Source organism: Scophthalmus maximus, chromosome 1, assembly GCF_022379125.1.
Source record: "Scophthalmus maximus strain ysfricsl-2021 chromosome 1, ASM2237912v1, whole genome shotgun sequence".
Taxonomy (NCBI): Eukaryota; Metazoa; Chordata; class Actinopteri; order Pleuronectiformes; family Scophthalmidae; genus Scophthalmus; species Scophthalmus maximus.
In genome coordinates, this window is record NC_061515.1 from 23,099,601 (window position 1) to 23,111,943 (window position 12,343).

The 12,343-nt window shown below is 45.1% G+C and overlaps 1 protein-coding gene across 1 annotated transcript in view; it reads right to left on the reverse strand.

Annotated features, from left to right (window-relative positions):
* Positions 1-12,061, reverse strand: part of LOC118304010 (nck-associated protein 5-like) — a 124,826-nt gene extending 112,765 nt beyond the window's left edge. The window contains exons 1-2 of the mRNA XM_035629628.2: positions 11,843-12,061; positions 3,720-3,822 (exon numbers count right to left, since the gene is read on the reverse strand). Coding sequence (XP_035485521.2) covers positions 3,720-3,822; positions 11,843-11,973 — 234 coding nt within the window. The 5' untranslated portion in view covers positions 11,974-12,061. The remainder of the gene's footprint in view (positions 1-3,719; positions 3,823-11,842) is intronic.
* Between the last annotated feature and the right edge of the window lie 282 nt (positions 12,062-12,343).

Genomic DNA, 12,343 nt, shown 5'->3' on the forward strand with positions numbered 1-12,343 from the left:
AGCCGACCTATTCCCTGTCACAGGAGAGGAGTGCCGTGATGACATGCATCAATCAAATGCTGATAGCGCTGAGTGAGGGTCCGTATCCTTTGCTCAAGGCCACACATGCGCTCAAACACACGTACACACAAAGGCATAAAGCCAATTACTTATTTGAATGAGGCCTGTTGCTTTGAGTAGCTCCAATAAAATACCCTTAAACCTCGCCTGCATATATGCAGGAAACATATGCTGGCTCAATGAATTATACATGTGTGAGGCGACGGGTCATACTGACATTCAAGCTGTGTGTTCACCAAATTACCCATGGACGATTGATAGGAGCTTTGTATGAAGCTGGGCGTAATCCATCCAAAGAAGAGCAGACTACAAATATTTCACCTGTTCCTCAGCTGACATATGGCGTTTTGTCTCGAGTTCTGCGTGATAGTGTGAACAGAAAATATCATATGACAGGGGCCTCCCCATAGTCTTAATACGCATGGAATGCCTGAAATGTGAGAAAACAACAAAACAAGGTCGACAATTGTTTTTGTAATCGTGCGCAAAAAAGGGTGACAACCTAATACTCTATGACCCAAGTACTGGGTCATAGAGGGGATATCTGTCCGGGTCGTATGTCGTCACCGTGTAATATAAAATGCATGTCTCCGCTTTGTGTAAATTCAGACAACTGGCCGGAGCGGGATTGCAGGTCATGCCTGTCGTCTGACGGAATGTCAGTGAACCGGCCTCGTGTTTTCACAGATGCCTGAAAAAATAAATGTATCAGAGGCTCATATCCTCCCAGGAAAAGGAGTGTTTACAGGACAGACGCTTTATCTGTGCCAGGGCCGGCAGGGCCATCGACATCGCGTCCCCCCAGTCAGCGTCAGGAGGAGTGAAGTCCCAGATTGGTTGAGAAACTTAGACTCAGTGGCCTCACAATCGAGGCACTTGCAGCTTAGGAAGAAAGATTTAACCACAGATATCAAGTCACTACTTTCAAATGATACTGTTAACAACAAATAGGTGACTGTGGCTAGGGAAATAGAGGGGGTCTTCCAATAAGCGTAAGGTCGGTGGTTCGATACCCGCTTCCCCCGATGCTTCGGCATGCCTGGTCATCAAGTTCCATGCATCATTCCCCGGCAAAACGGTAAAGTATCAAAAGCCGCACGTGCAATTCGTAATGTTGAAGAAAGATATAAAATTTGATGGGTTCGGTCTCGGCCCATTTTCTTCCTCACACCATGGAAATCTGTTTGTACTTCCTGGCAACCAGAACAGACCGGTTACATTAATTGAACTTGAATAACTATAACAAATTCAAATCTTCAACTTCAAAATTTGTGACACAAACCAAAACCAATGAGCACTTTCCATGGCCACGGAATCAAATCTGCGCAGCGCCACCAGATCTATGCTGGACCTTTACCAAAAACGCTCTGGGTGTCCTCATGTCCCACTATTAAAACAACCCAGCACCCTTATGCTCCTGCAGCCCCCGGCGAGAACAAATCATTACGGGAGTGGAAAGGAAGAAGGAAAAGATGATGAAACAGAATTAACTGTGAAGAGCGAAGAGGAGAGGAGAGATGGAGGGGAAGAAAGAAAATGGGAAAAGTGCATAAGAGAGGAAAGAGCGAAAAAAAAAAAAAACTGCATGCATGGATAGTTGAGTGGACAAATGTGAGCATGTTGAATCACAAACGCATATCACAAATATGACCTACTTTGAGTTGAACAGTAAATCAGGTCGCCGTGTTTCCAATTAGAGCAATTAAAGCCACAGCATATCTCATATCAACTGAGGACTGATTATGTTCGGGAAAAAAGCCTTTATGACTCACATCAGAAGAGAGAAAAAAAACACAATTCACAGACCAGTTGTCCACCGTGGAACTGTAGTTACACATTCACAAAGATAAACCGCTGTGAAAAAATTATAACTGGGGGGGCGGCGTCTCGCCTCGCCGAGAGAATTCAAGTGTGTCACTCGGAGTGCGCTCCTTCTATATTCCCTTTCATGTCGGCGTTAAAGCACAAGATGATTGGCAGACTTTTTTTTTCAAATCAACATCCAGATTTAATGTTGATGTTCTGAGGGGCCTTTACGATTTCATTTCCTGTTGTGTCTTTTTCCTACATTTCCCAGGGTGCCCTGCTGAGATCCAGTGAGCAGATACGGTGTCGACAACCCGATCGGTGGGGGAAATAATGGGGATCGCTGTTTCCTGAAGTTAGCAAATGTTATGTAGTTTGGTGTCAGATGGTTATAATGCTTAAACGTGAGTTCCAAAAGTTACTCAATTTATATTCTACAGGAAAAAACTATTTTTATAGACTCTAAATCATCAAAATATCCAGCTTTTCTTTTTCATATCGTTTCAGGCTGTAGTTTTTCCCTTAAAATAAAAACAAATGCCGTTTCATCTGCAACAAATGTCTTAAATGAAAATGCTATTATTAGCGCCTCGATTCACCATTTGCTGTACAATGACCGTGAACTAAGCTTCTTTACTCCCGTGCAGACACAACACCGCAAAGCGTGCGACTGCACTTGACATTTCAAAGAGGCAACTCGCGAGCAGATTCACCTTCGGTTAACCCTGAGCCAAAAACAAGTTTCCACTCCTGTGATTCGCAAGCGCGGCGTGGCACGGAGATAAGCCTGTCAATCACCAGCGGCCACTGTGGGCAGTTCTCCCCATCCTCTCATCTCTCACTTTGGACCTTTGGATGTGTCGGCATATGTGTGCACTTTAATTTGGAGTCTTGATGTCTAAATCTTAGGGCTCAAAGTCCAAACCGTGGTCCACCACGTATTTGGTACATTGTATACATTTGATCCGATTTCCTCTTGGTTTCAAACATACGTCCTGTCATCATTACCTATGTGGGCTTCATCTACCCATACTTGACATTGATTGGTTTGAAGACAGGCGTGCGTCTGATAACGTCGGCGTGTTGTCAAAAATTGAGAAAATAAATAAACCAGATAATTTCTTTGCCACCGTAATATAATTATGATACTATTACCGGTGTGACCAACTTCGGGCGCAGTTATCGATACTAGTTCAAAGGCACTAAATGAACGGCCTTGTCGTTCAAACATTATTATCTGAGGCGAAGACTGCAAGCTATCCTGCAAAAATTACAATTAAATATTTTGTCTCCTCCTCCCCCCATGCGGTACCATGCCTCATTTTTGCTTTTCTTCTGCTTCTCTTTCTTCTGCTGTCTCAACCAAGGTAAGAAAGTCCAAATTATCCAAAAAAGGTGATTTTTACTTCATCCCGACTGAGATCATGTCTTTCGGTCAGATTCATTTTTGGTCCAGACCGTGGTGTGAGGCACTTTTTAAAACTGTTACATTGGTACAGGCTAAACTGAAATATGCTGCATCGCCAAGAAAGAACTCTGGGAGATGCAGTCCAAGCAAACCACAAAAAAATGAAAGCATGGTCCCGAAGACAGGAGGACCATTATTAAAACATTAAAGATAAAAACATCATGTGCAGGGGGAAATCTTGTTTGAAAGTTGATTGAGCAGAACTGTATCATGCGAAATTCTCTCATGACCTTGGGCATTTGAAGCTAAAACAAATATTTTAAACAGTTTCCATTCATTTCTAAGCTCAAGCCCAAAAGAAGGCCATTCAACCATGTGTACTTCCTGCCCAAAATGACCATGATCTAACATACAAGCGCTACCGTAGTGCTGGGGATCGACTTACCGGCAGGCCGCTGTCAAGAGACAATCTCTTGAACTGCTCGCTGCTCTCCAGGTGTCTGTTCATGGTCCCTCTGCGCTGCAGCGATCCACACACCTGCGAAGCCCTGGAGGCGGGAGGGGGGAAGGGGGAGGAGTGCAGGGCAAAAGGAGGGGGAGAATGTCAACAAGGGGGGAAAAAAACACTCATGTCCGACAGGTCACGTTTCCACAGCGAGAAGAGCGTTCACCTTTTAAACGAGATCAGAGTCCAAGTCGAGTGCAGCAGACTTTCTACTGCAGTGCCTTTCTCTCTCTCAAGAAAAAGTAAAAAGCTGGAGAGACAGTGGAAGTACGGACCTCTCTCCAGGCCTGACGTGATTCTGGGATCACAAAGCGCCAGCTAGATGTTCCCGCTCGCTCCCGCCATCACCCGGGCACCCCACCCTCCGACCCAACCCCGAACCCAGGGCTTCAGCCCTTTTGTTTTTCTAGGCCTCTCCAAACAGCGCTGGGAACCAGTCCGACCTGGCCCGACTGAGGCCACAGCAGAAGATAAACACTTCACTTCACGCATACTACTCCTTTACAAAGTGCCTGCGGCTCTACACTCACTGTGCTGGTGCACAGAGTGAGCACAGCACTTCCTCATTTGGTGAAGACGGGGGTCAAAGGTCAGCGGATGGATGCCTCGGGGGTCAGCGACCTTGTCCGTGCAACGCAACTTTTTAAATCTCATGGAACTAAAAAAAGAGGTTGTGCGTCGTATAAATCAGGTAAATTTAACTAGGTTGAAACTAGTGGTTTTAAAAATCTATGTGAGAGATTATTAATTTAACTAATGGGACAAATTTAAAGTTATTTCATTACAGATAAAAGGAGCTTAACTTGTTTTTTAACAACGCAGATTAAGCATGTGGCTAATTGTCTCTGCCAAGTAGGTTATGTTTTCACCTCCGTCCCTTTGTTTATTGGTTATTTAGTTGGTTAGTTATTTTGTCAACAGGACTCCACAAGTAGTAGGGAACCGATTTCCACAAAACTTGGTAACATGAGGTTTTTTGTAAAAGCAGTACCCAAAGGCAGGTGCAGGAACCAAGCAGTGTATTAAAATTAAAAATAAATAGGCAAACAAAAATAACTTCCATAAAGGAAAAAATCTTAATCTTAAATGAGAAATCGGCACGAGAAAAACACGGAACCAAAAACCAGGGAACAAGAGTTGAAACAGAGAGCAGACACAGCACAGGAGACAGGACAGGACAACCGACGAAAGAGAGACTTTATACGCAAGGGAAGCAGGGATGATTGGACATAGGTGAAACACATTTAGGGACAAGTGCAGAGAATCACCAGGGGCAGGGAACACAAGAAAAAAGTAAAGTAGCCGACACGACACAGGGGAAAAGGAAGCGTCAAAATAAAACAGTAACTAACGACTACAGAGAGTTCACAGGGGCGGAATCATGACAAGTAGGAAGGATGGGACATGAGCCGAGAAAGAACCCATTACATTTTTGGCCACTTTCTTCAACAGGGAATACTACATGGATCTTGATGACAATAAAAAAAAAAATCTGCCATATTTAAGGGACTCACATCTATGAGGCTGCGCAATGTGGTGCGAATCCAGATCCAGATCTAGGGGAATTGAATGCGAGTTTCATAAGGGGACTGCGGGGTCTTGGCGGAGGTATGTGCTCTACTGACTCACATTCTAGTTTACCTTGCAGCATGAGTGGCCTTACAGCCAAAAGGATAGTGAATATTTACAAAAAACTTTTCTTTTTAATTTTAAAAATATCTTCTTTTTGTAATGTTATACTTCAAGGCCAATTAAAGCAAACCTTGTAAAATCATCTGATGACACCTTCCACTTGGTCTGCCACCGGTTTCAGAATGAGACGGAACTGTATGTATCCTGATTTTTTTTTTTTGTTTTTTTTACTTGCCTCAAAAACACACTTATGCAAAGACACTTCCCGAACCCGCGTCCCCAGAGTGCCTTCTGTGTCTGCTTCGGGCTATATGTCTCTTACACCCTTGTCTTACAGCATCAGCAACGTGTCAAACCTTCCCCACACGCCGACGTGACGTGTTCCATCTACTGCCAATCTGCGAAGTCCAAACTTACTGACGCGGAGCCGCGAGCATCAGATCGCATGCGGCAGCCGCCATGAACTTCTCATCCAGGCCACGATGTTGCATTTCTACACACAACACCGTCTCCCCCCCTGCCCCATTTTTCTGAATACCCCGGGGGCAATCGAGCGCAGGGGGAAGTTGTCTAATCAGTGAAGAGGATGTGAAAGCCTGAAATGTCTTTAATGACACAGAAACATCAGACCCCAGTTTCTGTCTCTCTTCCTCTCTCGCTCTCTGTAATGACTAATTGTGCAAGAGTGTTGCATCAGATGAAATAGTCTGGTGTGTGTTTAGATTTCATTTCAGTTTGGTGCCTTTCCCGCTGGAGATTAGAGGAGGAAGCAAAGCCCATGGCCTCCCTTCGTACATGGACGGCGGGGGTGGGGGGGGAGTTATAGGAAATTAAGAGTAAATGATTAAAATGGATTATTGCACTGTGCCTGGTTGCCCATGACTCGGTGCAGAAAACGGTGACACCACTTTCCCGTAGGGTGTAGAAAGTGCGAGGGGGGCGAGGTAGTGGATGGATCGGAAGTGATAAAGATTAAGCAAACACATTAAAAGCCAGATATCGGCGGCGTGTTCAGATAAAGGCAGGCGAGAAAAACTCCTACCTCTGAGAGTTAAAAACCACTACAGTGATGTAGGTGCAGTAGTTAGATTTTACATCGTATCCATTAAACTTTAAAACCTTCAATCAATCAACAACTTATTGCCATATCTTTCCTAAGAACTGTAGATGCACATTCGCCTATTGTTTGAGGCTATAACACCACAGCTTTCCAAGCATTGTTGAGACATTCATTACTTGGTTAGCCAACATGTCATCCAGAAAGTTTCCACTGGTGCAGAGCCTGTGAAGCATGCGAGCGTGGAAGTGTGATTGGCTGTGGAAAGCTGACGTCTGTAAAAAGCGGCTCCGTGACCAGTTTTCCCCGGCTGACCAACTTGCCCGCACATCTTTCATGTGTCCCGGTTGCACTCGCCATGGTTTTGGCTGCCACATTCCTCAAAACACGTGTCTATTTACATTCAGTTATACGTCACGTTACAAAAATCTAATGCGCCTCTGACAATATTTATGACGCTCCCAGGGCCTGTTTTGCAACTGCAGCCCGTCCGGGACTGTTCTCCCTGCCTCCTGTTTGCCGGTGATTTACACCAAAAGCAATTACTGATATGTTAAACCGGTCCGGTGTTGACCTGCGCAGGGTGACACGCGTCGACGCCTGCGGTGCGCACGGCCCCCAGCCGGCCATCCAGCCTGTCGGCGAGCCAGCCAGTGGGGTGGAAAGGATATAATCAAAGGAGGCCAGGAGGATGCTGACATCTGGGAGTCTTTGTGCTGTAGGCCTAATTAGATGCCGGGGTGACGGGAGGAGGTGTGGCAGGAGTGTGTGTGTGTGTGTCTGTCTGTGTGTGTGTGTATATACAGACCAAATGCAGGGGGTTGGAGGAGGGGGAGGTGTACTCTCTTTTTTAACATCTGCTCCAGGAACAAGGGAGGACCCAGCTGAGGTCACAGAGCCCCAGACAGCTACAAAGTACAACAGGGATAATGTGAGCGGATAACAGCTTAATGATAACACTTAAACCCATTGAGAGATCGCTGCACTGAAAACAGACCGCGAGGCCTCGTCTATAAATAGCGATAATAAGCCCAGATTGCCCATGAATATGGATCGTCATGGCTCCGATTTGATACTGTGCCTTTGTAAGATTGAGAAGAATTGAGCAGCTGTTCACTTTTCTTTTCTTTTTTTGCAATCGCGGGCATTTTGCCGGCAACCTTGCGCCGGGAAAATAATCCCGCACAGACAGTAGGTAGCGCTGGCAGGTCCCGCTAAAGACACACTGTTGCTCCATCCTCTGGCTTTTGACCTCCAAGTGTCACTTGCAGAGACCACGCTCTGCCACATGTGACAGTACTGCCCTTTGTACCCAACACAGTCAGGCATTCTCCCGCTGCATATTCTCATTTCACACTGTGCAAAGAGCTGCCACGAGTAAGAAATCTCTCTCATTGGTGAGTTCAAACAGCGAGATCGAGTGGCTTGAACTTCGGCCCCTTTTACCCTTTAAAAGAATACCTCTCAGTGGAGTGGAATTTGCAATAAAAAGAAACTTCCTCCGATCCGTACATTTGAACAACCTTCTTTGTGAATTGACTTAGTCATGGGTTGTACATTAAACTGCACAATAATCGCTGGAGCAAATGTGCCATGTGGAGTTAAAGAACGAGGTCGACGGAGAGCCAAAGTTTCCACACGTGCATTTTGCACGGGGATCCAATCAGCAGTTACATCTATTACGAGTGCTTTGAACACACGGAGGTCTCGAAAAACGAAAGCTGGCTAAAAAGTATAACTAGGACCCTCTGTGATCGATAACCTGCGGCCCTAAAAAGAGCGATGCCAGGAAGTGCCAGTGCCTGAAAACGGATGGTGGTGGGGGGGTTGGACATTGATTGGTGCACCCCCTTTGCCCCAGGAACCAATTCATTTCAGTCCGCCTGCCTTGAATGAAGGGGAGACTGAAACGGGGTCAGAGCAGAGGCAACACACACACACACACACACACACACACACACACACACCATGTCCGGGGAGAAGAATGAATGACCGGGAAGATTATACGTTTGAGTCTCGCTTTTTAATTCGCCCTGCTACACTGAGAGAAGTGGGAGGGGTATCGGTGGGGGGGGGGGGGTTGCTATTGCTTTCCATTCATTGAGGAGAAAATTGAAGCATGCAAGTGTCTGATGTGGGGTTTAATGTGCAGAGGGAGAGGTCCATCTGTATTCCAGCAGGCACAGATGGTCCGTGCCGATCGGATGTTCCGAGTCCCTCTGCTGGCCAGCCTGTCTGATCCTGTCCCCCTGCGTGTTTGCCGGTATACTCTCGGCACCGCCAACCGTAGCCCGGCGCGGCCTAACATGGAATTACCCGCGTCTCGAACAATGTGCCGGCAAACCAGTTATTAGGGCAGAATGTTATGTCTTCTCTCTGAATTTTTACAGTGTGTGATCACGGCTGCTGCCACGGTGTATCAGTGTTTATACCGTGCTGGTAATCATAACAAGTTTAACATTTAAGTATGCGTCACACGTGGATGTGAAAATGAAAGGCCTACCGTCAAGGCTAATAGGTCAATATAACAGTTCCTTGAAAAGAATTAATGCCAACGCTGCGAGGGAAGCAGGTTCCCATTTCAACGCAACGCTCCTCTGTGCAACTGTGAGTGGATTCTTGTTGTGTCAGAACACGTGCACATCTGTATCTGTTCTGACATCACGCGGCGTGAGCTTGTGCGTCTCTCTCTCTCTTGTTAGGGGGACTTGCGTTATAATAACAGAGGCTTGATTATGAACAATCCTGCTCGGGAATAGCCACAATTTGTGTGCACTCGTACAAACAGAGGCTTTGTCTCTATAACGGGACAATCGGCAATGTATGGCCCATACAACATGTGTAAACACATTGAGAAAGAGTACATCTGTTGAGAAGGAGTGAAAAGCAGCAAATCCGCACATTTGACAAGCTGAAACCAACGCAACCGCCCGGCCATTTAACGAAACAAGACTTCCGTGCCTCCTGTCGAAACGCTAAAAGGCAGGGACAACGTGACTGAAAGCGCGTAAAGACAGATTTCTTGAAAACGTACAAACGGAGTCGCCTCATTCTGTTTTTTCCCGCAGTCACATAGCAGTGACACATGCTGGAGGAGCGTGAGGCATCTGTAAATCATGCGGTGCACCGAGGAGACACCTAGTTCTGCACATATTCGCTCTCATCGCCTGATGCTCCAGTTCTGCCACTGCAAGTGTTCTCGACAAATTTCTTTCTCTGATGAATCTCGCTATCACTTTGAAGAGTATATTATCAATATTGGACCTATGGCCTATTTGTTCAATACAGAGTGATTGATGCCCCATTGAATCAGCACTGAAGGGCCCTGCTGAGATTGAATATGAATATGCTGGTTGTCAGAAGTTACGAAACACCTAAATGACTCGAACTAACCAAGCATGGGAATAAACTGATAAATATGAAACAATCTGCTAACAGGAAAATGTGATTCTGAGACACTTTCAATGATAAAGATTCCGCTAGAACTTGTATGGGCGACTGTTGATCTGGTTAAATGTGGGGGGGGTTAAAAAAAGGGACGGGTTGGAGGTCTTGTTGGGGGGGGGGGGGGGGGGTGAAGGAAAAACAATGAATAAAATGTCGTCATCCTGTTTAAGGGGGGGGGGGGGGGTCCCTTGCACTTATCCCACCAGATGCGTGGGATGCTTTAATATGCATCCTGGAAAAAAAGGGGGGGGGAAATCAACTGAGCTTCCTGTCGTGGGACCCTTCACTGCAACCCTGCGGACAGTGTGACTCTCGCCTGAACTCTCTCATGATAGCCTTTCAGGTAGAAGAAAGAAGAAAAAAAAAAGACAGAAAAATATACTCCAAAGGCCGAGGGGTGATGCAGCAAGAGAGGGCAGAGGAATTTTCCAGCCGTTATCAAAATACGCAACTGTGCCCCCCCACCCCCCTTTCACTTTGGTATGTGAGCATTGTGCGATGGGCAGCTCACTAAAAAACTGAATACACACACACACACACACACACACACACACACTGTATTTCATCAGCGGGTTACTGACAGCCTGAGAAACAACAGTGTGTGTTTATGTGTGTTTATCTATGCAAATGTTTTCCTGTGTGCTCTCTCCCACAGAAAAGTTATTTGGGCAATATTTGACTCAGTTCCTTGATAAAAAAAACAATGACTAACATTTTTGCCATAATGTGACATGTCTGGCCATAAATGTGGAAAAAGTCAACGTTTGTGTTTTTTTAAGAGGTTTTCCTGATACGCTGGTTTGTTTTACAATAGTGTTTCTCAACTGGTCCAGCCTCAAGAACAACCTTTTGCCTTGGACATAAGGTCGTGACCCAAATTTCTGGAAAATTTTTACTCACCACAAAAAACATATTTAATGTATTGGGTGTTTGGTTTAGCCATGTTTATAAATGCTTCAGAGCGTGTTACTCTGACGCATGCGCACTTGCTGGGAAACATGTGTCCTTCAAAATAAAAGCGCCGCATTAAAAATGTTTTTTCTTTAATGTTACAATTTTTTGTTGTCTATATATATAGTTGTTGGTTTTTTTTGGGGTTTTTTCATGGCCCCTGCCACACACTTTTGGCTTGCGACCCACCAGTTGAGAGTTTTATGCTAACACTTAACTTTACCTAAACAAATAAAACATATTTATTATATTTATTCTTTATTTTGACTTTAGCATTTCAACCAAACCATGCTTCACATTATCTTCAAAAATCCTTCAATAATTTTTTTAAGCAATTTAGCTCATTTAAAAGTTTCTTGGTATAATTATTGTTATTTTTTAACAAATATGTTGTATGGCCCTTCAACAATTCAGAAAGCTGGCCAGCGATGATTCAGTTACTTTTATTAAATTTGTACTTTCAGAAAGCCTTTATTTATTTTTATTCTGAAACTGGCCTTACTGCAACTAAGCCAAGTGGCTACACCTGTCAGCTGTGAAGGGGTAGTTTGAATAGCTAGCGAACAAAACAAATTCTTTAAAAAAAAAACATATTTTCAGTGTAATTTAGAATTTGAACATGCTTTTTTACTTATATACTTCCTTTTGTAGATTTTGCACTGTATTTGCAGTATGTAAAGCACATGCAAATTGCTTCCGTGTAACTGCTGTATCAACATTAAACACACCTTGCTTAAACTTTAAAAGGAGTCAAGAACTAAAGTTAGACAAACACCTCTCTTGGACTTCATTCAAACTCTACAAGGGTGCTGAATATCTTTTTTATTCTGCCGTGGGCAATTGACAATAATTGCCCACCTATCCCGTCAGGCTGTGCAAACACTATTGCTCAGTTCTCCTCGCAGACTGTGAGGTGAAACGGTTCGGCTTCCCTATAATAGTGTCAGAGGACAAACAAGCAGGAACCCACACTTACTCTGCCCCGGCCAGATCCCCTCCGGTCAACAGGTCTGCAGCCAGCTCTGAAGCTCCGTGTCTCTCGGAGGTGTTTTCGTTCAGAGGACAATGTGATGATGTGGAATTTCCTTTGATGGCAGCTGAAAACATAGTCTTTTAAATTCCCCTGTTGCCACACACACCCACTCACACACACACAGACACACTCTTAAACACACTATGTGCTGCCTGTGCATGGAAGTCTGCAGCAAAACACCCAGTGAAGACTTGTAAATAGAGAGGGGTAGGGAGGTGGAGGGAGGCAGGGTGGGGCGGGAGGATAAGGGGAGTGAGGAGAAGTTCCACATTACATCACCAGCAGCTGCTGACAGGCCGGTGTTTATTAACTAACTGCCGGGCCAGGAGGAGTCCCAACACATGCCTCGCAACTCTCACACAACAAGACGAGGCAACGCTCATTTGCATTCGTGATACCTGCTCGGCAGACGCGCAGACGCGCGGATGAATGCTTTCTTCTTCT